Genomic DNA, 23,646 nt, shown 5'->3' with positions numbered 1-23,646 from the left:
ATTATACAAGAGTGAAGAGGGAAACTGAAGATTATACAAACTAATGAAAATATATCTTGTGCTCTTAGATTGGAAAAATTAATATTGTTAAAGTGTCCATACGACCCAAAGCAGTCTACAGATTTAACACAATCCCTATCAAAATACCCATGATACTTTTCACAGAACTAGAACAAATAATCCTAAAATTCATTTGGATTTTGATGCTGAATGAAAATATGAAAGACCCTGAATTGCCAAAGCAATCTTGAGAAAAAAGAGCAAAGCTGGAGGTAAAACCCTCCCAGACTTCAGGCTATGCTACAAAGCTACAGTAATCAAAACATCATGTACTGGCACTAAAACAGACACATAGATCAATGGAACAGAATAGGGAGCCCAGAAATAAACCCACACACCTATGGTCGATTAATCTATGACAAAGGAGTCAAGAATATACAATGGAGAAAAGACAGTCTCTTCAGTAAGTGGTGCTGGGAAAGCTGGATAGCTACATGTAAAACAATTAGATTAGAATATTTCCTCACACCATATACAAAAATAAACTCAAAATGGATTAAAGATCTAACTGCGAGACATGAAACCATAAAACTCCTAGAAGAAAACGTAGGCATAACACTCTTTGACACAAATCATAGAAATATTTTTTTGGATCTATCTCCTAAGGAAAAGAAATAAAAGCAAAATAAACAAATGGGACCTAATTAAACTTAAAAGCTTTTGTACAGCAAAAGAAACCACCAACGAAACAAAAAAACAACCTACGGAATGAGAGAAAATGATATGACCAACAAGGGTTTAACAGTCAAAATATATAAACAGCTCACATAACTCAATATCAAAAAAACAAACAACCTGATTTTAAAATGGGCAGAAGAATTGAATAGACATTTTTCCAAAGAAAAGATAGATAGCCAACAGGCACATGAAAAGATGCTCCACATTTCTAATTATTAGAGAAATGTAAATCAAAACCACAATGAGCTATCACCTCATACCTGTCAGAATGGCTGTCATCAAAAAGACAACAAATAACAGGCCCTGGGCTGGGAAGATCCCACATGCTGTGGAGCAACTAAGCCCATGCATCACAACTACTGAGCCTGCCCTCTAGAGCCTGCAAGCCACAACTACTGAGCCCACATGCCACAACTGCTGAAGGCCACATGCCTAGAGCCCATGCTCCCCAACAAGAGAAGCCACCGCAATGAGAAGCCCTCACAATGCAATCAAGAGTAGCCCCCACTCTTCATAACTAGAGAAAGCCCATGTGCAGCAATGAAGACCCAACACAGCCAGAAATAAATGAATAAATAATAAATAAATCTTAAAAAAATAGACAACAAATAACAAAGGTTGGTGAGGATGTGGATAAAAGGGAACCCTTGTACACTGTTGGTGGGAACGTAAGTTGGTGTAGTCACTATGGAAAATAGTACGAAGGTTCCTCAAAAACCAAAAATAGAGCTACCATATGATCTAGCAATCCCATTCCTGGGCATATATCAGGAAAAAATGAAAACTCTAATTCGAAAAGCCACATGCACCCCAATGTTCATAGTAGCAGTATTTAAAATAGCCAAGACATGGAAGCAACCTAACTGTCCATCAACACAGGAATGGATAAAGAGGATGTCATACATACACACAATGGAATACTACTCAGCCATAACAATGAATGAAATTCTATCATTTGCAGCAATGTGGATGGACCTTATGCTTAGTGAAATACGTCAGACAGAGAAAAACAAATACTATATGATACCATTTGTACGTGGAATCTAAAACATAAAACAAAATGAATGTATTATAGCAAAACAGAAGCAGACTCACAGATATAGAGAACAAACTAGTGTTTACCAGTCGGGGGAGGGAAAGGAGGAGGGGTAAGATAAGGTAGGGGATTAAGAGGTACAAACTACTGTGTATTAAATAGATACGCAACAAGGATATATTGTATAGCACAGGGAATTATAGCCATTACTTTGTAATAACTTTTGTTTTTGGCCGAGCTGCACAGCTTGCAGGATCTCAGTTCCCCTACCACGGATTGAACGTGGGCCCCAGCAGTGACAGTGCTGAGTCCTAACCACTGGACTGCCAGGGAATTCCCTGTAATAACTTTTAACAGAGTATAATCTGTAAAAATACTGAATCACTATGCCATACACCTGAAACTAGTATAATATTGTAAATCAACTAAACTTCAAAAAAGGTCAGCCAGTGAAGTTCTTCACAATAGCAGGATACATGTGAAGGATAAAATGCTTCAATAAATTCAATACCCCTTTATGATTTTAAAAAATAACCCTTAGCAAAGTAGGAATATCAGAGAATGTCCTTAATCTAATGAATGGTGTCTACAAAAGTCTGCTGCAGGACTTCCCTGGTGGTGCAGTGGTTCAGAATCCGCCTGCCAATGCAGGGGACACGGGTTCTATCCGGGAAGATCCCACATGCCACAGAGCAACTAAGCCTGTGCACCACGACTACTGAGCCTGCGCTCTAGAGCCCGTGAGCCACAACTACTGAGCCCACGTGCTGCAACTACTGAAGCCCAAGCACCTAGAGCCCATGCTTTGCAACAAGAGAAGCCACCGCAATGAGAAGCCCACACATCACAACAAAGAGTAACCCCCACTTTCCACAACCAGAGAAAGCCACGAGCAGCAACGAAGACCCAACACAGCCAAAAATAAAATTAAAAAATAAATATTTTTTTTAAAAACTAGTCTGCTGCAAATCACATTACAATGGTGAAACCCTGGAAGCTTTCCATGTGAGATCAGGAATAAGACAAGGATTCCTGTTATTAATACTATTATTCAAAGATACCATGGCTTTCCTAGCCCAAGCAGTGACATAAGAAAAAGAAAATGAGAGATGTAAGTGTTATTAAAAAAAACCCACAGTTATTAGTATTTCCATGTAATATGATTGTATACAAAGAAAATGCAAATAAATGTATAGTTTAGAAAAGGTATATACAAAATCAAAATAGAAAGCTAATCTACTTTTATGCAAAACCAAAGAAATTTAAGTAAAATACCACTGACAATAACATAAAAAAATAAAAAATACATGGGAATACATTAATGAGACATGAAAGACTTCACTAAAAAAACATAAAAATTATAGACAGAAATAAAGTAAAGGGAATTCCCTGGTGGTTCAGTGGTTAGGACTCCACGCTTTCATTGCTGAGGAAGGGGGGTGGGTTTCAGTCCCTGGTCGGGGAACTAAGATCCCGCAAGCCTGCAAGGTGCAGCCAAAAAAAACAAAAAAACAAAAGGGTAGTTGACAGTGTGGCACTGGGGGAGAGGGAATTGGATGAAGGCATGAAGGTGGTCAAAAAGTACAAACTTCCGGTTCTAAGATAAATGAGTGCTAGGGATGTAATGTACAAGATAAATATAAATAACAGTGTGCGTATTATATATGAAAGTTGTCACGAGAGTAAATCCTAAGAGTTATCATCAGAAGGAAAATGTTTTCTATTTGCTTCATGTTGTGTCTGTATGAGGTGATAGATGCTCACAAAAATTACTATGGTCATTATTTCTTAATGTATGTAAGTCAAATCATGCTGTATTCCTTAAACTTATACAGTGCTGTATGTCAATTACTTTTCAATAAAACCAGAAGAAAAATAAAAGAAGGATAAAGGATGTAGGCAAGGTAGAGCCCAGTGGGCTTTGCACACTATCCTAAGAAATTTAGATTTTATTCCAAGTGCAAAGAGAAGTTGTTAGATTGGTTTTTAGCAAGGAACTGACTATCTGATTTACATTTTTTAAGAGATCACTTGACTGTGGTGTGGAAGACAGATTAGAGGCAGGCAAGAATGGTGGTGGTGTGATCTCAGGATAGCGAGTTGCATTACAGTAAATACATTCAGATTTCATTTATGCTTTAAAAAGAAGATGTAAGTTGTTGTATAACAAAGGGAGTCCAACTCGAGGATGGAAGATGCCTTAGAGGACTGGGACAGGGAGGGTGGCGGGGACTCGAGGGAGGGTGGGGGGGGAGTTGAGGGAGGGAATATGGGGATATGTGTATAAAAACAGATGACTGAACTTGGTGTACCCCCCAAAAAATAATAAATAAATTAAAAAATAAAAATAAAAAAAATAAAAAATAAAAAGAAGATGTAGTATGTATTTCTGTACTGTTTGTTTCCAGTAAGAATGTATTCGTGCACTCCTTATACAACAAAAATTTAACACAGTAAACTGAGGAGTGTGTTTTGTTAAAAATGTTGCTGATTAATCACTTGCAATTGAAAACCTTAAGGAATAGAGACACTATAGACATGTCATATTTTATAATTAAGCAGCCAATTGTCAGGAAAGAAAAGTTAGTCATTGTTAAGCCTGGGAGATGGGTACATGGCAGTTCATCACACCATCCCCCACTTCCGTAACGTGTGAAATTTCCTATAATAAAGTTATACTTTAAATCTCTTTAAGGGACTAGGGCTGGGGAAATTAAAACACTTAAAGATAGTTCATTTCGATTTCTTAAAGATAATTTCTAACATAAACTCTACAGCTATAAACATTTGCTGTTCCTAGTGGAAAATGTAAAAGATAGTGCATCACTCGAGTAGAGAGAAATGCATACAAAAACTATGGTAGAATACTAGAGAATGAACAAGGGATGGAATCAGCAAGGTGATAAAGTGCTGTGTGCAGGCTATGGGAGTGCGCCAGCCTATTACAGGGTAGGGGAGTAGTCTTCAAAACCACACTTTCTCAAAGGAGAGATCAGATCAACGTACTGAATACCGGGTTCCACGCTACTCGAGGAAGAAATTTGGGTTGAGATAAACCATCAGTCATCATGCTTTCCTTATCTAGTCATGAAAATATCTAACAGGAAAGATGCAACACAGAAGGATATTAAGAACCTACTCCATGCCGGAACCAACTATATGCTGGATATTTATTTCAACTGATTTTCTGAACAAACTTCACAGCTGGGCCAGACGCTCTTCACCGAGAGCTGTGGCGGCTTCCTGTTCGACACTGTTTGGGCAGAGCCAACAAGGTGGCTGAATCCCTAAATCCTCATGAAATCAAGAAATTAAACCATGATGACTCAGAGAGCAAGTAGCTGAATGGAACAGAACGTGTGTTGCACTTGGACAAAAGGGTGTGTCAGTCCCTACTGGAACTGCGCCAACTGACCACCGACAACACGACTCCCGCTGGTGTCATTTCACTGAGACTCATCACGTGAATAAGAGGCGAGACCCACCAATCTGTGTCTCTGACAAGCACACCTTGCAACACCGAGACAATGAGAGCCAGCCTCCGGGGTGACTTCCCTGGTTACCAAGGTGGGGCATGGATATCGTAGTTACCTTAATGTTTTCTATAAACTGTATGAGAACATCCACTTAAGTTCTTTCATTTCTACTATTCCTTCCAATAAAATAATCTGGTAGCCCCTCCCCACCAAAAAAGAGAGTGGCATTGGAGGGCCTCGGGGGTAGGACAGCCTTTCCGATCAAGGCTGCCGGGTCCCTGCAGCTCCACAAGGATGCTAATGAACCGGACCCCACTCCGCCGCTGCGCACAGGCGTCAGCTCCTGGGGGAGCTCCACGGGGAAGCGGGACAATCCCCGGGCCACGTGCCCACTGCCTTAACAGAGCCACTTGGCTTCTATCCAGCACTGGCGTTTTGGTCTTTGTTTCATGGTCAAAACCTCTCTTTCAATGAGTTTTAGCCCTTGTTTACCTTCATGAAAATGAATACAACATTTGGATGGCTGTAGAGGAGAGGGGGCGGGGACAGAGTGCATGCAAGGCAACCCTGTGAGAATCCACAGATTTCCAGAAAAAAGCCAAAAAGGGCTTCAGGGGGCACGCCAATGGACCAAGCTGATGGGTTAGCATCACCTTGATGGCAACAGCTCGGCAAAAAGCCACCTCAGTGAAGCCACGTAGAATTTGGAAAGAACATGTCAGGTGGGATGATGGATGAGGCCGATGGGATTGTTGAAAAATAAGAGACCAGCTACAGTCTCCCATCTCAGCACTCAGTCTGCATGTGAGAGGGAAAGGATGGAACTGGGCCCAGCTGAGGCAAAAGACATCGCCTTCTGTACCAAGTGGGTCCCTGAGTGGCTCTAAGAGCCTGGTCTCATCTGGGGAGTCCATCATGTGGGCAAAGACATGACTAGGGGACAAGGGATCTGACTTCTTTTACCATCTACAGGGACCCAAGTGTATCTCTCCTGGTGGCCAGACTCAGAGCGGGGGGTGGGGGGTGGCGTTCGGGGTGTGCCCTTCCACCCAGAGCCTGGCCCACCAGGACACTGGACTGGCCTGAGCAAAGGACACTGGACAATGTCGTCACATGGACATAAGGAGGAAAGAGAAGCCAGGCTTCTCTCGGTACCTGAAGTTTAACATCCAACACTTACCTTTCCAGGTTCTCATGTTATCTAAACCAGAGAGAGAGATTCTTCTTGGTACCACAGTGCCTTCTGGCTTCTTGATGCTGCTGGACCCACCACACAGGAGCTGCTCGTCGAGGCGCCGTTCAGAGAGATGGCTCGGCTTAGGGGGGCGGGGAGGTGGTATGCTGGACATAATGTCTAGTTCTTTTACTCCATAGGGCAAGGAAGCTTGATTTTGATCTACTTGGATGGTGGAATTTAAGGAAGTTTCCAGCAAAGAAAAGTGGTCCCTGGACGGGCCATTGACATCTCTGGTCCAGATCACGGCAGCCTGGGGCCTCACGGAAGGGGCCTCTTGAGGACCGTTCCCAGGGCGTGAGGCACAGGCCAGGTTCCCAGAGGGCGGTGGCTGCGGGCAGTCCAGAAAAACGTCATCGAAGGAAGCCTGTTCCAATGAGCGCTCTGAGTTTGACCAGCTATCACATCTGGTGGGGAGACTGAAGGAAGAAAAGCACATACATTTGACTGAAAGGTAGCAAGTCCCCAGCTGTGGTAGTTGGTACTGCTCCACCCTTGACAGAAGTCTGAAGGAGAAAGCCATCCACCCACTGCAAAGCCCATGCTGTCATCACGCCCCTTCCTCTAATGTCGCCCTTTTTTTTTTAACTTGTATAGTGACATTCCCTCTACAACCCTAGGTGACACGAAGCCCTTGATGCAGGGGAAAAAATGGTTTGTTGATTTTTTTTCAACCTCTAAGTGTAAGATACATATGAAAATGCAAGGTTAGAAATGAAAGCCACAACGCTGAAATGCATGAGTCATTCGGCTTGGTGTACCACACGCTTTGGCCTTGATAGTGATTGATAGGGATCTGTCCCTGCCCTGGTGGCAGCAGGAAGAGAGGGAGGTGCAGATACACCCACTAGAAGATGCTACAGCTAAATGGCCTGATTCACAGCGACAGCATGTCAGCCACAGAGGCTGCAGGAGGAAGCAGTGTGGGTTCTGCCAACACAGGAGTGCGCGCAAGGGGAGGCTGGGTGCAGAGGCATACCTGGCATGGTGCAGTCTTCCCGTCTCGCAGTTGGATAGAATCAGATAATCAGGAAGGAAGAGAAACTCTGACTCACTTCCGGTTTCCTCAGTGGCTACAGTACTAGAGCTCGGGTCATCTCTTGGCAGGGAGCTGACAGCAGGGACTATGTGAAGGGAGCTGGCGGAGGAGGGCTGCACGGAGGAGGGGGCGTGAGAGCTGCTCTCCACGTAATCTGCGGAACAAATCATTTCCCAGCTGAACGTTTAAGAATGGCTAGAACACAGTTTCTCAAATGGCATCTAAGAGGCCAAAGAGAAGATGCAAATCACAGCTGGTGTTTATACTGATGGAGGAGACCGTTTCCCCAAGCTATAAACAATGTCTGGGGAAGACAGCCAATGTTCCAAGACTGAAGTGTTGAATCAATTAAGAGCAAAAAAACCAAGCATTCTCGGCCTAAAAGTCTGCAGTTAAATAGTCTCCATACCGGTTCTTCATGGCCCTCAGCTGCAGCTCTGCATCACTGTTTATTCACTCAACAAAGACACATGCATTTTATATATATATACACACACGTTTATGCATCTGTGCACGGGCAGGCATGCATGTGTAGATATATATGTGTATTTATGTCTATATAGATGCCTACTCTTGTACCTAGTTTGTACCCAAAACTGTCCTAACTCTGCCCTCACTGGCGTTTACAGCCCACTGGAGGAGACAGACAAGCAACACAGAAAGAGCAGTGTTAATGACTGACTGTTGGTGATGTCTAAGGGAAAGGAATGAAAGAAATAAAGTGTTGTGATGGCTGGTAAAGCACACATTCAGAAACTACCCACGAAAAGTCTGCTTTTATTTCCCTTTTGAACCCAGTTGGCAGGAATTCAGGATGCCTGAGTCAGAGTGGCCCAGAACTGCCTGGGTTCAAGTCCAGAGTCTAGTATCTAGCTTTCATGACCTTGGGCAAGTTACTGGCTTGCTTCAAGCTTCCTTATCTGTAAAGCGGCTATGCCCGCACCGCACTGGTCTGGCTGTGATGCGCACGATCTGTTGTCTGTCTATGGTTGCTGGAGACAGAACCAAATACTCTATGTGAGAAGCCACAGAAAAGCACTGCAGGCTTGGTTCTCAGATGAAGAGGGGGCTGCAGGGAACAAAAGAGATCATGGGGAGTTCTGGTTTCCTCCAGCTTCAGGCCAGAGCTTTCTGTTTTAAGCCTGGTGCCTTACTCGTTTCTGTTAACCTTAGGATATTGGGAAACATGTTATGTATCTATATGTTAGCATAACTCCCAGATGAGGAAAGAAACAGAAGAGACACATAACATGACACAAAAACATGTATCTAGTGTGGGCTGAAGGTAGGGACCAGGGGTGAAGAGTGAGCAGCAAGGCTGCGCCCACTTTCACCCTCTCTGACAAATTCACTGCAACTTTGCAAGGAAAATATCTGTAGTATCTTCACTTACTAGGCTTCCCTGGGTCATGAAAAGAAAAGGAGTTTGTTGGCAGGAAGCACACACACGCACCCCTGTCTAGAGAGAGATGCAACGCTGACTCTTCGGCGCCACCTAGCCCCTTACCCCCAAATCCACTGAAATACCCACATCCTCCTGCTGTGTGTGTCTGTGTGTGTGCGCGTGCACGCGCTTGTGAGTGTAAAAGAGACAGAGCAAGAATGCGAGAAAAAGAGCCTCATGGGTTATTTGCTTCCACTGCCCACAAATGGTTCAGAGCAAACTTAGAGCTCATTTCTGCTGCAGAAAGCTTGAGCCACTTGGAGATAAGAGGAAACCTTACCTGCCTATCACAAGTACCTAGCTCTGTCTTTCTACCACCTAGTACTGGACAAACCAAAAGGCAACAGAAAAGCTGGAGGTACTAGAATTTTTTAAAGACAGCAATAGTTGATATTTCTAGAAAAACCCTCAGCAGCAGCACGCGGGAGGTCAGAGCTGTACAGGACGTCCCCACCCACGTTTCGCTTTCGCTGCATGCGTTCCCTGTGGCTGAGAAGAGCAAAGCCACGCAGCAGCTGTGAAGCCACCGAAGTGGCCGGGCAGGCGGCTCTCACCCGCGCTGTCGTCCAGGCGGCCGAGGTTGCACACCTGACTGATGCTGTGCACCCACACCTGCATTTCTTCCTCGGTCTTGGCCACCAGATAGAACGTGCGAGAAGCCGTCTTGACAATGAACACGAAGTGGTTCTGGAACTCCTTGCGAACGAAGCCCGGGCCCGCGTGCTTCCACACGGCGCACTCGCTGAGGTCGATGGCGCGGATGGGCTTGCGGGCGCGCTGGCTGCGGTAATACTCCAGGACGTCGCGGTCGCCGCTCAGGCGGCCCCGCCGCAGCACGAACCAGCGCCGGCGCCAGGCCTGCGGAGAGGCAAGCGGACACGGCTTCTCAGACTCGGCCGGACCAGCAGAGCGGAAGGCGAGGACGTAGGCCACCGTAACAGGCAGCCGCGAGGCCCACCCGGCGTTGGATGAAGGGCCCCGGGAAGCCTCTTCAGTGATTGGACCGATCCGGCATTGCCGGGAGTGTGGTTGTGAGACTACGAGTCCGTGAGAACTGTGCAGTCATCGCAAGCAATGCACCAAAGGCATGCAATACAAATTGATGCCTGCCTAGGCTTTAAAAAATAATTAATGATGGGGCTTCCTAGCTTGCACAGTGGCTAAGAATCCGCCTGCCAATGCAGGGGTCACAGGTTCGATCCCTGGGCCGGGAAGATCCCACATGCCGCGGAACAACTAAGCCCGTGCGCCACAACTACGGAGCCTGCGCTCTAGAGCCCGTGAGCCACGACTACCGAAGCCCGTGCCTAGAGCCCGAGCTCGCAGCAAGAGAAGCCGCGGCAATGAGAAGGCCACACACCACAACAAAGAGTAGCCCCCGCTCGTCGCAACTACAGAAAGCCCTGTGCAGTCTCGAAGACCCACACAGCCAATAAATAAATAAGTAAATTTATTTTAAAAATTAATAATGAAGAACAAGAAAGAAGCTTTCTTACCACTATCTCCCTCAATCCAAAAGCCAGTATCATACACTCAAATCAGTGCCATCTAACATGGCCACTTAACTTGCAGACAATTGCTAAACAAGAAAAGAAAAATCATATACATTGGACAGGAAAGAGGATTATCATTATGTGAAGTTGATGTGATTGTCTTTCTATAAAATCCCCTATGAAGATTAAAATATAAGTGCAATTCTCAGAGAATTAAGTAACATGCCGGTTTTATTTCCTATGTGAGACACCACTTTCTAAGTGCTTTACCATAACCTATTTCATCTCCACAACTATCCTATGGGACAGGTAAGTATTTTGATCTCCATTTTATCCATGAAAACATTGAGGCTTGGAGAAATTCATCAGCCCAAGATCACACAGCTAAGAAGCTGTACGAATAGATTTGAACTTGACTGAGGGTGGAAGGATCACTAAATATGATGTCTGATTGTAAACTGGGAGAGCTCTGGGGCACAGGGATTTTTTTTAAAGATGGAAGACCAAATCCACTCCCTAGGTCAGCATTTCTCAGCCAAGGAACTGATCCGAAGATAGCTGTGTGCTGCTAGTCACAAAGGCTGCGGGCATTGTCTGCCCTAAGGCGATCCTCTATTCCCTGCTGAGAAACGCCAGAACAATGGAAAGGAACTTCCTTTAGTGCTCTATGAATCTGGGAAAGAGCCAAGCCTTGAGGTCAGATGATCAGGCAAAGCTTAGTCCCCGCTCACAAAAGGAAAGAGAATGCTGCTCTGTGTACCACTGCAGCTCCCCGTGTGCCTGACCCAGAGGCTGGGGAAAAGGGAGAGGGCACCGTGTGGAGTGTTCTCAGCTCCCTCCCTGCCCAGGGACTGGCAGACCTGAGGCGGCAAAGAATCTGATGAGGCGCTGAAGAGGGGGAGGCCGCTCGCACACGCAGGACCTGCAAGCATGGCTCAGAATTGAAAGCCGCTATTGTACAGGGAGGAGCCAGATCTGACTCCATGTTGGATCTGTTTCTTTTACTCTAACCTTTGCTTCCTCTTGCTTTTGTTCACTAAAAGGATACTGTCTATACATAATGGCTGCCTCGGAGAACCCTGCCCCTCTGCTTGAATGTGAAACCAAAGTGCCTTTGTTCAGGGCAGCGTCCTGACCCTGTGCACCTGTGGATGCTGCAGATAAGGAGAAAAAAAAAAAAGAAAGAAGAAATTAACACATCCCTTCCCCGAGGCTGCCTATCCCAGGGGACATTTGCAAAACTGATGGCCTTTTTACTTTACTTCCTCATCTCCTTGCCCTCTCTGTGCTATAAAAGAAACTGGCACCAGACGGCGATAAGATGGTGTTGCGGAGACACTAGTCTGCCATCTTCTTGGTCTGCCAGCTTTCTGAATAAAGTTGTATTCCTTGTCTCAACACCTCAGCTCTGATATGTTGGCCTGTTGTGGGGGCAAGCAGAGTGAGCTTGGACTCAGTAACACTTTGAGGCCAGGGCAAGAGGCAGCCTCAGAAGGGGGGTGGTCGCCCCATGTGGGGTTGGGAGAGGGAGGAGGAAACGGTGCCTTCAGTGACGGTGTAAAGCTCTGAGGAGAGATCTGGCCACTTGGAAGAAGGACAAAGCAGTGTAATTAAGTCCTTGTTTTTAAGACAAGAGAAATAACAGCATGTTTGTAGGCTCCAGGGAGTGACCGAGGAGGGAGAGAAACATTAATCATTTGATAAATTCCTGTCACAGGAACATGGGGTGGAGCCACTGAACATGAGAGGGAGCTCGAGCATCACTGTCAGGATGAGAGAACGCCCTGGGGCGCCCGGGGTACCCCAAACTTTCCAAAGGCCACAGTGGTAGGGAAATGTGAAGAGGAACTTTTTTGTACTTCCCAAAAATGATTCTAAAAGAGGAAGTCAAATTGGATGCTGAAACAAGTTTCAAGTTAACTGCTCTTAGTTTTATAGAAACACATTTCTTATCCTTTAATAACAGTGTTGGTGGGTGGGGGCGGGGGGGTTCCACCACATGCATCCTGCCAGATGGTGGAGATGGAGAAGGGGGTTAGAGTTGGTCCCTGAAAGAGCTCACCATGTAGCTGGGATACCAACAGGGGTGGAAATATGAAATGGGTAGATTTCAACCGTGGGTAACAAGCGCTCTGGTGGAAGGAGAATGACACAGACATTCATTCAGCAATTATCTGTTGACATCCTAATATGCTGGCTACCAGGCAGACACAGGCGAAACGGAGGTGAACAAGCCATGGGCCCTGCCACTCAGTCTCGTGGGCAGCGGGGGAAGTGGGCACGTGGATAAACAGACAATTGCAGTCAGCGAGATCAGTGCTAGGATAAGGGAGAGCCAAAATGCTATGGGCAACAAGGACATCCTCCAGGAGGATGTGGTGGCCAAACTGAGACGGAAGAAGGGCCAAGGAAGCATCAGCATCTAGCACAGTCTGCATGCGAAACTCACCAGCATGCCCTCCCTCAGATTTTTAAATCTCTGCCTAAGAGTTGTGATTATACAAAAGCAGAAATGATGTGTTCTTGGAGCTCTTTGCTCAGTAGGTGGAACCAGGCTTCTGAGCTTCTCTAAGAGAGAAACATGACAAAGACCCTTGAAAGCAATCATCCAGCACTGAACTGAAGCCCTTCACAGTGACACCATTCCACAATGAGTTTAACAACCTGTTGTATCATTTGTTTAGATTCCACATATAAGTGATATCATATGAGATTTGTGTTTCTTTTTCTGACTTACTTCACTTAGTATGATCATCTCTAGGTCCACCCATGTTGCAGCAAATGGCATTGTTGCACTCTTTTTTATAGCTGAGTGATATTCCATTGTATTATAGTGTCTAGGGGATGCTCTTTTGAGTGATAAAGACATTTTAAAGTGCAAAGAAGGGATTTCGATACATGTCAGGATAGTAGTCATTCATGGGGGGAAGGAGGAGGTTGTGATCCAGATGGGGCATGTGTGTTTTCTTTTACAATAAAAAGGATTTTAAAACAATTCCTCTTGGGACTTTCCTGGTGGCACAGTGGTTAAGAATCCGCCTGCCAATGCAGGGGATACAGGTTCGAGTCCTGGTCCAGGAAGATCCCACATGCCGTGCGCGCAGAGCAACTAAGCCCATGTGCCACAACTACTGAGCCCATGTGCTGCAACTGCTGAAGCCCGCATGCCTAGAGCCCGTGGTGCGCAACAAGAGAAGCCACCGCAATGAGGGGCCTGCACACCACAATGAAGAGTAGCCCCTGCTCACCACAACTAGAGAAAGCCGGCACACAGCAACAAAGACCCAATGCAGCCAAAAATAAATAAATAAGTAAATAACAAAAAAAACAAAACCATTCCTCTTGACAGGGCATGTTCACGGATGCAGTCACTATGTGCTGCTGGCTCTTCCAACTGGGGACATGTTCACATTTCACAAGGGCAGGATTGCAGAATTCCACAGCAAAATGCTGTCAGTTTAAAAGTAACTTGCAAAATGACATGAGACTGTTGGCCCCCCAGGTACCAGGCATCCCCCCACTGTACACCGATGGGCCCTGAGGGCTGTTCTAGCTCTGCCCATAGAAAGATCTGTTTCCCATCAGCCTTTCCTGCCACAGCCACTAAGGTGACTCATTACCACCCCACCCGTATCATCTCCAGCAACAAAACCTGCAACAACCTGTAACCTGTGGAAAGTGTTTGTGCTCATTTCTCGAATATGAAGGAGGTAAAACTGAACTCCTCTAGGAAGGTGTGTCAAGATTACAAGCCTGCTGCTTTGTATGGAATTGTTCGAGGAATAAGAGTGAAAGCTACATGTTGTTCCCATCCGAAACCAATCCCACTAGCCGATTCTATGTTTACAAACACCTCCTGGTTGGTTTTTTGATAAAGAGGGACCCTCCCACCCCAGGTTAAACAAAGGTACAAGCGCTTGTGAGGCTGTGCAATGGCAGGCTTGGCATCCAGGGAAGAGGGACTGAGACTTGAACCCGAATTGCTCTGTTATGGATTGAACTGTCCCCCCCACCAATTCCTATGTTGAAGTCCTAACCGTCAATATCTCAGAACGTAACCTTATTTGGACACAGGGTCTTTACACAGGTAATCAAGTTAAAATAAGGTCATTAGGGTGGGCCCTAATGTAATGACTTGCGGACTTGAGAAGACAGATCAGCATTCCGGATGGTTGAGGTAGCTGAAATTTGTAGGGAAAGGTGCCAAAGAGGAGGGTGCTGGGTAAAGAAACAGCTCTAGAAATCTACATGGGAATTCCCTCACGGCACTTTGGCTGAATACTAACACCCACATGTGTTGGGTGAAACCCTATGAGGTGAATCCAAAAACAACTACTGGACATCCACAAACTGAATGACTACCAGAGCTCACACAGGTACAAATACAATACCTGAAATGAAAAATTCACTGGATGTGCAGAACGACATCTTAGGCATCAAAGAAGTGCTCAGTGAACCGGAAGTGCATTTTTAGCAGCTCTCTGGGGAAGAATGAACAGGCTCACCAGGCCTGGCTCGAGGCCCTGGAATGTGCATTTTTAATAAGCATCTCTACAGATTGCGATGCCTAAAGGCAGCTCCTTTTCTAAACGAAACTAACTGGCCAAGGATGAGAAGGAAGAGGTGAAAAGGGAGGTCAACACGGAATGCCTGTGCTTTTATGGGTTGTGAACCCCTTAGAGAACATGATGAAATTCATGGATCTTCTCTCATCAGAAATGTGCATGCATGTGAACTCATGCGCACAGACACACGCACACACACGCACACGCGCACACACACACGCACACGCGCAAACACACACGCACACACACTGTTCTGGCCGGCCTTACCTTATTGAACTACACACACTCTCCCTCAGTGGCCTCACCCAGTACCACTTCTCTTAACAACCACTTATTTGCTGATGATTTACAAAATTATGTTTCCAATCTAGATCTTTCCTGGAAACTTCAGAACCATATAAATGCCACCATGTGACATTTCTGCTTTTATATATCGAAGAGCTCTCTCAAGCTCAGCACACCTGAAACTAAGCTCTTAATTTCATGTGCCTCAAACCTGCTCCTCTTCCAGCCTTCCAGCATCTCAGTAAATAGTACCGCCATTCACCCATGTTCTCAATCCAAGCCTTAGAGGCATCCTTGCTTCACTCCCCACATGCAAACCATCCGCAGTTCTGGGGGCTATACTTTCCCTTCTCTCCACACTGCCCCGCTCCAGCCACCCTAGTCCCGGTCCTCAACAGAGAACTCAATGGCCCTTTAAAACCATCCATCAGGTCGTGTTGCTCCCTGAATTAGCCCCTTCCAAAGGCTCCCTTATAATAAAATCCCAACTCCCGATCCTGGCCACTCTCTCGTGCTTTCACACTATTCCTGAACATGTAAAATCTCATTTCCATCTTGGCGACTTTGCCCTAGTTGTTGCTTTTTCTTTCACCAAATACCTGCTGCCCTAGTTGTTGCTTTTTCTTTCACCAAATACCTGCATGCCTCTCATTCAGATCTCAGCTTCATGTTGCTGACACCGTAACTTAACTGCACCTTCTCAGAGCGACCTCGTCTGATCCTCCAAGTCATAGTGGCTGCACAGTGACTCCCTACCTTAGTTCCCTATGTACTACTTTAAATAACTAGTATTCCCCTTTCTTGTCTGTTTGAGGACTAGCGTCTGTGCCCCACGACGACCCCCGATCCCCTACACATAATTTCACGGTGCCCTAGACCTGGGTTTAAAACATGACTACCTTTGTGGGTTCATCACAAACCTCATCACCAGGATATCCTCACCACATATTTACGTGCCAGCGACTGGGGATGTGAAGGGGAACCAGACAGACAAGGTCTCGAAGCTGGACCTTAGGCAGTCAGGCCCGGCTTGGTCCGAGCCTTTTAACTCAAACACAGCAAATGCTCCATCCAGACACGGCAGCGCATGTCTAAGACGAGCTTTTCTCAGTTAAGAAGACAGGTTATCAAGGCTAAAGATCAACAGGGACAAAAGTTCGAAGTCTGAGCACTTTATGCCTGGCTGGGCCTGACTGGGTTGTATCTATCATGGAAACACACTGAAGTGCACTGAGAAACATCCTGCAAGTCTCTGAGGCTGTAAAGAGACACCTCTGATTTAAACCGCTTTTCTGGCCAGAGTGATTACTGTCCCTTTGTTTCAGCGGAATTGGCCCCCTGCCCCCTCTGCAGTGGTGAAATCCCAAAGCTATGAAATCATTTCCTCCGCATCGCCTGGCTTTCCAACTCGGGCCGAGGGAACGAAACCTCCATTGAACTGCCCTTGGAGCTGTGGGTTTTGATCCTTCAACATGACTGTCGTCTGAGCCAGGGCACTTTTCCACTCAAGCTGCCCAAGGAACTGTGCAGGTCTCTTCCCCTTCGGACCCGTGGATGTGCTCCGGGCAGGCTGCAGGAGGCGCCTCAATTAGAGAACAACAGGGAGAAAAGATGTTGCCAAGGACCTATCTCTAGTGTGACTAGCATTCGAGTTATGTGCAATTTCTCACGATTACACTGAAGAGAGGTACAAAGTGGGAAGTGGAACTTGTTTGAGGAGCATGAGACATTACATGCAGGTGAAAGGAACTTTAGAAACCAAGACAGGGCCAATGACCATCAGCTGGACTCCAGCTCGCCCTGGGACTCTAGCCTGTGCCCATCTAGCTCGTGTGCCCTGCGCAGGCAGGACTGCTGGAAAAGCTTAACAGGACGAATCCTCGTGCTGGAACATATCTGTCTATTGATTGCAGTGGTGTTCACAGGAATCTACACGTGCAATGAAACTGCACAGAGACACATACACACAGTCACACCCACACACAGTCACACACACACAGAGTCACACAGACATGCACATACAACAGCAGCTCCTGTTTCTTTACAGCCTCTTGGGGAATCTAGTAAAGTTTCTAAATAAGTCTACAAAAAGGTGCTCAGTCCAAAAGAAGTCAAGAAAGTACAGAAAGGGAAACCTACAAGAAGTAGATTCCCCAGGAGGCTCAATTTCAATCTAAATGCATCAATCATTACATCCAGTGGAAACATACTCAATGCTCTGATATCCAGGACCACACGCTGTGAGAGAATGTACCACATGGATGGATGAGCTCACACGTGCCAGGGAGGCTGCAGTGACAGAGGATGACACTAAAGAGGAGGCGGTGGCCAAATGGTGGAAGACACGATGGGCCCTGAGGGAGGAGAGGGGCTGAAGCTGAATCAGAGACTCTGCTTTGCGACCAGGCAGGTATTATTACTGTGTCATGTGTTTCCAAGTGCTTAGAGTGCCCCGAATGGAACAAGGGCAAATGAGCATTCGGTGATGACATTTCTTTCTCTTACAAGTTTATCAACTTGTATTTATAATCTTGTGAAATGGTCAAGGCAGATAATTTTCCAGAAAAAGAAGATGGTCCTCAGAGAGATGGAGTGTCTTGTTCACAGCTCCCCTTTCAGTGTTCAAGGACAGTGCTCTATTTAATTTAAGAAAATGAATAAAAATTAGGTGAATTAAAGAAAAGCGAAAACAAAGCCACAACTGGAGGAAGGTATACGCCTACTTGCCTTGGTTGGGGACCCAGTGAGGTCTGTTCAGCAGGCAGCTTTTCAGGCCGGCCGCTCCTACTGCTCCTGAGGTTCCCCGGGAGGTATTTAGATGGAACCCAGGTGACAGAGCATATTACCCTCAAAGTCACGTGTTAGAGAGCTTTCCGCAGACTGTCCTGTCACACGGAACTCTCAGAGCTGTTTCCCCTGATCTAACTCTGAAGTGGAATATTTCTGTCACTTCACACACAAAGAGGACTAAGACTGGCCGTTGTCTGACTGACGGACTTTTCATTTCCTTTTACATCTTTCTTCAGCCCCATTCCTCAGACTGGAACACGTTTCCCCTGCTGTGTTTTTCTTGCCGTTGGCTTGCCATCCACGGATACTTACTTAGTAAACGTGAGTGGGTGTTTAGAAGACGTAACAACTCCATCACCCACCGCCATTGGTGAGGCCCCTGGGAATCTTGGATGTGGTCCCAGAACATGAGATGAAAGAAAGCGTTTGGTAACAGCTTGTAGGTTTTCAGTAACTTCCCAAGAGCTGCTCCTTTAAGCCCAGCTCCCAATTTCTTCCCAGCGGTCTCACCTTGAAAACACTCAGGAAGTTTGGGGTGCGGTTATGTGTTGCAAAAGATGTACATGATTGAAGAAACAAAGTCCTGGTTCACGTTCTATTTTCTGCTGTGCTTTACTCAAGGGGGCCCCTTCTCTCCGCCTGCTACTTCCTCGCCAAGGGGGACCACAAAAGCCAGGGGACCTGAGGGCGGTGGGTCGGGAATTTCCAGGAGCAGGTTACATGTTCCTCTCGTTCCTGGTGACCCTTCAGCCTGATGGCCTGTAACCTTCACACAGGCGTGGAATAACTTCCTGTGATTGTCCTGGAGACGGCCTGGCCCACAGGTTCCGCTTCCAGGCCTTGTCAACAGAGGCAGAGAAGTCCTGGATCTGTGCGATGGGGAAGGAGGAGCCCCGAGGAGGACTGTTCAGCACAGATAAGTGTGCCACTCTACGTGACAGGGACTTGACCTTCCCAGTGTACTGAGACCTAAGTGCCACTCCATGTCCTGGGTGGTTTCTCATTATTTCTGAACTGGAAACAACATGACCGTCACACCCAAGGGTGTCCCCTAGGGACATTCCTTCTCCACCTCTCAAGCTGAGCACAGGAGCGGTGAGGGCTCCTGGGACCGTCTCCAGAGGAGTCCATGAATGATGAGAAGAGTGACAGAGTGACCTGAGGTGACACCGATCCCTCGGAACATACGATACTCACAATAATAGGTATATTCCGAGGGATGGGTTACAAAGTCGAGGACAAAAGGTCTTGGAAAGGAGAAAATCTGGCCCCATTTTATGCAAATGAGCTCACAGTCTAGCAAGAGGCTTCCCCTTCTTTCTCCTGAGATACACGAATTGGGAAGGCATTCGGAAAACCCGGTCTCTCGTGTTATCAGATGTAAGGGAGCTGAGGTAAATGTCCCCCTGGTGCCTGGTGCCGAGAGAGAGCTCAGTCAATCTTGTTCAATCAAAATAAGTTCTGCCTGAATTGAAGATTCACATTTAAATCAGGAAATGATGACAGGACTGAAAAAACAGAGGTGGATGCTGACCTAACACTGGCCTCTGGGAAGGCTTTCTAAAAACCTGACACGACAGCCTGAAGCTGTGAAGAAAAACCACGCCACAGTCATTCCTCAAAAGTCAAGCTGCCGGTGCTGTTAACACGCGTGCTACCCGTGACTCAGCTGCCAGAGGGCGGGAGGGACGGAAAGAGGGGACAGCGGGCAGCAGCCGGGTCCCAGCTGGCAGGCAGCTAACGGCCCAGAGTGATGGTTACGGGGCGGCTCATCAGCTCGAAACACTGTTTTGGCTGCAGGAAGTTGCCAAAACCACCTCCCAGCCTCTGGCCAGCACAAAACTGTGACTCAAGAGAAGCTGCTCCGCCCGGAAGCCCACAGGATGCCAGCACTGACTTAAGCTCCTGTGTCGGCCTGGGAGAAGCTGAGCTCCCAGAGGGCACCGGCCGGCAGCAGGCTTGGCCTCAGGTACCTAGAGAGGAAAAGAACGGCCTGGCTTTCAACTTGGTTTCATGACTTACTGGGCTCAAAGCACATACATCTGTTAGAAGGAAGAACCCTTTATCGTTTACAGTTCAAGGCCAATTCCCTGGGCCTCCTCCCTGCTAACCCCAGTGCGTTTCTGCATCCCCGGAATGCACGTGCCAATCACGATGCAGGAATGTCCGCTGTGCCTGCTGCCTTTAGTCCTGTGCCTGTCGCGGTCCCTTTCTGCTCCTGCCATCTGAGAGTCTCAGTTAAGGAATTTTCACTGGCACCCGTCAAAAATCTTTCTTCTATTTTCTCAAAATTGTACCCTTCCGGGGCAGATGAGATGTCTAACTGATCTAAGGTCTTTCTGTGACTTGCTTAGATTTTCCTGCTCTATTTTAGACTCTTTTCATTCTTTTCAACGAGTTTCACAGAGGGGAATGATATAAACATGTATTCAGAAATATGTTTCTTTCTCAGAAACCTCTTTGAAAGCTCCGGCAGTCACAAAGGCGAAAGCAAAAAGAGCACTTGTTGTTTAACTGTGTATTTGTCTGGTGTCTCATGAGGTTGTATATTATTTCTTATGGGTCACGACCCTTTGTACACCTTTTCCTTTACCCATTTTTCCATTGTGATACCGATCTTTTCCTAATGATTGACAAGGATTACTCATAGGAGTTAAGGATATAAACTTATTTGCCTTATAAGTTTATATATTTTTTTAAAGTTTATATTGTTTTTGAAGTCCTTGGCATACAGGAGCTGCTCGGGGAATGTTTGTTGAAGGAATGAGTACATGAATGGACTGTTTATCCTCATAGAGCAAAAACCTGTCTTTTCCTTTACGGTTTTTCTATCATGTTTAGAAAGGTCTTCCCCACCCCAAGATCAGATTGAGATCCTACAACATTCTCTTGTAGAAATTATATTTTATTGTCTTCCATTTAAATTCAACACATCTGGAATTCATTTGTCATGAGACTGACCTACAGTTTTATGAATTTGGTATCGGGGTTCCTGAAGAAGCTTGCATCTTTTTCTGTGCCTAGATAGTTTAAAGACTATGACAGTGATCTGTTCTTTAAAGTTGAAAAGATCTCAAATAGAAAAACATTTTGAGGGAAGGATCTGTCTCAGAAGTAATTAACTGATGATACATTTTATCTCTTTCATATTTACTTGATGATATTGGCCAGAATCACATTTTAGGATGTAAGCTGTGAAAAGTGTACTTCTTTCCGGCAAGGCCATGTGAGACTTCTCTTTTGGTGTGAAAATTTGGGTGGAGTTAAATTACAGTTTAGACTTCAGTTTAATTTGTAGTTACACCATGCTCAGGGCCCAAGACCCCAAACCACGGATTTCTTGTCAGCACTGAAAGCCACAATGTAACAGACTCGCTCTTGTGAAATAGGAACTGGTGGTGATGAACCGAAACAACCACCAAAAAGGAGGCCTTGGGAGGGGACCTAGCTGGCGTGTCAACATAAACCAGGCACAATTCTGATATGTAAAGAAGGCAAGCTAAGTGGAGTTACCCAGTGCAGCCGGATGCATTGTGAGGCTCTGCGTGGAAGGAGCCAGACAAGAAAACCGCGTGCTCCGGGGCAGAAGGGACCTGGCTTTGATCCTGATGGGAGACAGCAGTTGTGGAGGCACCTCCCCCCGCCACCAACCCCGCACGGCTGCCCAGCACGCCTTGAGGCTCAGCTACACAGGGCCTCTGCGCTCATGCAGCCTGACACAAAACTATCAAAAATACTTTCCTACGTTTTCTCTTGATCTTTTATGTTGAATTATTACATGAATATAATTGCGAGATGCCAAACAAGTCACAGAAAGTATAAAGAAAAAAATGTACAGATTTGCTTACAAAAGAGAAAAAATATCTGCAAGGCGAGAGAGCCCCTGAACAAAGTTGAGGTGATGAATTTGCACGGAGCTACAAGTGAATAAGCAAAATACACAAAGAGCTTCTATGAAAACACTTTGGTAAATGTAAATGACCTAATAGGGAAAATGGGCCAAAGATATAAATAAGCCCCAAATCACATAACCAGACACTGCTATTTAAACATGTGATACCTCTGCCCGTCAGATCGGCACAAAATTTTGACACCTGTGCACAACAACGTACATTCATGGATATTAACGTCATTACAACAGCAAAACAGCAGAAAGCAAGTAACTCTCTGGCCACAGGCCTTCTGTTGTGGTTCTTTGAGGTCCACTGCCCTCATCTCATTTACAAGTCTGAGTGAAGTGAAGCGTAAAATGTATCATTCTCCAACACGAAACACACTTGCAGCGACAAAATGAAGCAGAGGCTGTTCACAAGGCCTTGGTCTATAATGTAGTTCAATTCTATTTATTTTATTTTTTCATCTTTATTGAAGTATAATTGCTTTACACTGTTGTGCCAGTTTGTGCTGTACAACAAAGTGAGTCAGCTGTATTTATACACATATCCCCATATCCCCTCCCTCCCGCGACTCCCTCCCACCCTCCCTATCCCAGCCCTCTAAGGCATCACCCATCATCGAGTTGATCTCCCTGTGTTATGCAGCAGCTTCCCACTAGCTTTCTATTTTACGCTTGGTAGTGTATATACGTCAATGCTACTCTCTCACTTCGTCCCAGCTTCCCCTTCACCCCCAACCCCGTGTCCTCAAGTCCGTTCTCTACATCTGCAACTTTATTCCTGCCCTGTCGCTAGGTTCATCAGTACCATTTTTCTAGATTCCATATATATGCATTAGCATAAGTTCACGTTCTTTCTATGCTCAGAACCCTCTGATGTCTTCCTTCTTCACTCAGATGAAAAGCCCAAGGTCTTCTTAGAGGCTCCAAGACCGTACACGAGCCCCCTACTCTCTCCCATCACGTCTCTGACCCCAAGTGCTCTAGCCAAGCTCCTCCCTCTCCTGCCTAAGTGGTGGGGCATGTGAATTCGCAGGTACTCGTAGATGCCTAAACTCCAAGCCAAAAGCTCTCTAGTAGCCAAGAACAATCCCTCAAACAGGACTTGCAGGCATTAAGTCACAGAAAGACAAGCAGGTATGGTTTTCTTCCATATGGAAACAGATGAATACCGCCTCTGAAGGCCAGGAGCTCTACTGAGACTGGCGAGAGAGTCCTTATACGAGTCTCTCAGAAAAGAAAAACATATGTGAGCGCTGACTGTTAGGTCCACAGAGGGGGGTGGGGGTGGGGGGTGGAGGTGGGAGCAGCTGCCCGCCTCCAATGAAAAAAGAACAAGATGTGACAATGGCCTTGTTTCTCCACTCGCTCCAGGTTCTGAACAGGTGGGAACTTATATCCTGAGAAGGACCTGAGGAGAGGGTGTTAGGCGGGCTTTTCCTTTGAAGACATCCAACCAGCTCATGAACAGCAATAAGCCAAACTCCTTGAAAGCCACACTCTGGGTCCCCTGGGAAACGTGCTGACTCTGAGACCCTCTCATCACTTGGTGGTACTTCCTTCTGTGTCGGCGCGGGTCTGGAGGTGGGTGTCACTTGATTCCTGGTGACGTTACAGCGCAAAGCAATAAAATGCTTTCATCCCCTTTGCT

At 46.2% G+C, this 23,646-nt stretch overlaps 1 protein-coding gene across 2 annotated transcripts in view; it reads right to left on the bottom strand.

Annotated features, from left to right (window-relative positions):
- GAB3 (GRB2 associated binding protein 3) overlaps positions 1-23,646 on the bottom strand; it is an 80,692-nt gene that overhangs the window by 40,385 nt on the left and 16,661 nt on the right. For both annotated transcript variants that reach the window (XM_057718398.1, XM_057718399.1), the window contains exons 2-4: positions 9,522-9,825; positions 7,464-7,677; positions 6,431-6,903 (exon numbers count right to left, since the gene is read on the bottom strand). In XM_057718398.1, coding sequence (XP_057574381.1) covers positions 6,431-6,903; positions 7,464-7,677; positions 9,522-9,825 — 991 coding nt within the window. The remainder of the gene's footprint in view (positions 1-6,430; positions 6,904-7,463; positions 7,678-9,521; positions 9,826-23,646) is intronic.

This window comes from Hippopotamus amphibius, chromosome X, assembly GCF_030028045.1.
Source record: "Hippopotamus amphibius kiboko isolate mHipAmp2 chromosome X, mHipAmp2.hap2, whole genome shotgun sequence".
In the NCBI taxonomy this organism is placed as follows: Eukaryota; Metazoa; Chordata; class Mammalia; order Artiodactyla; family Hippopotamidae; genus Hippopotamus; species Hippopotamus amphibius.
This window is presented reverse-complemented; position numbering and strand designations above follow the sequence as displayed.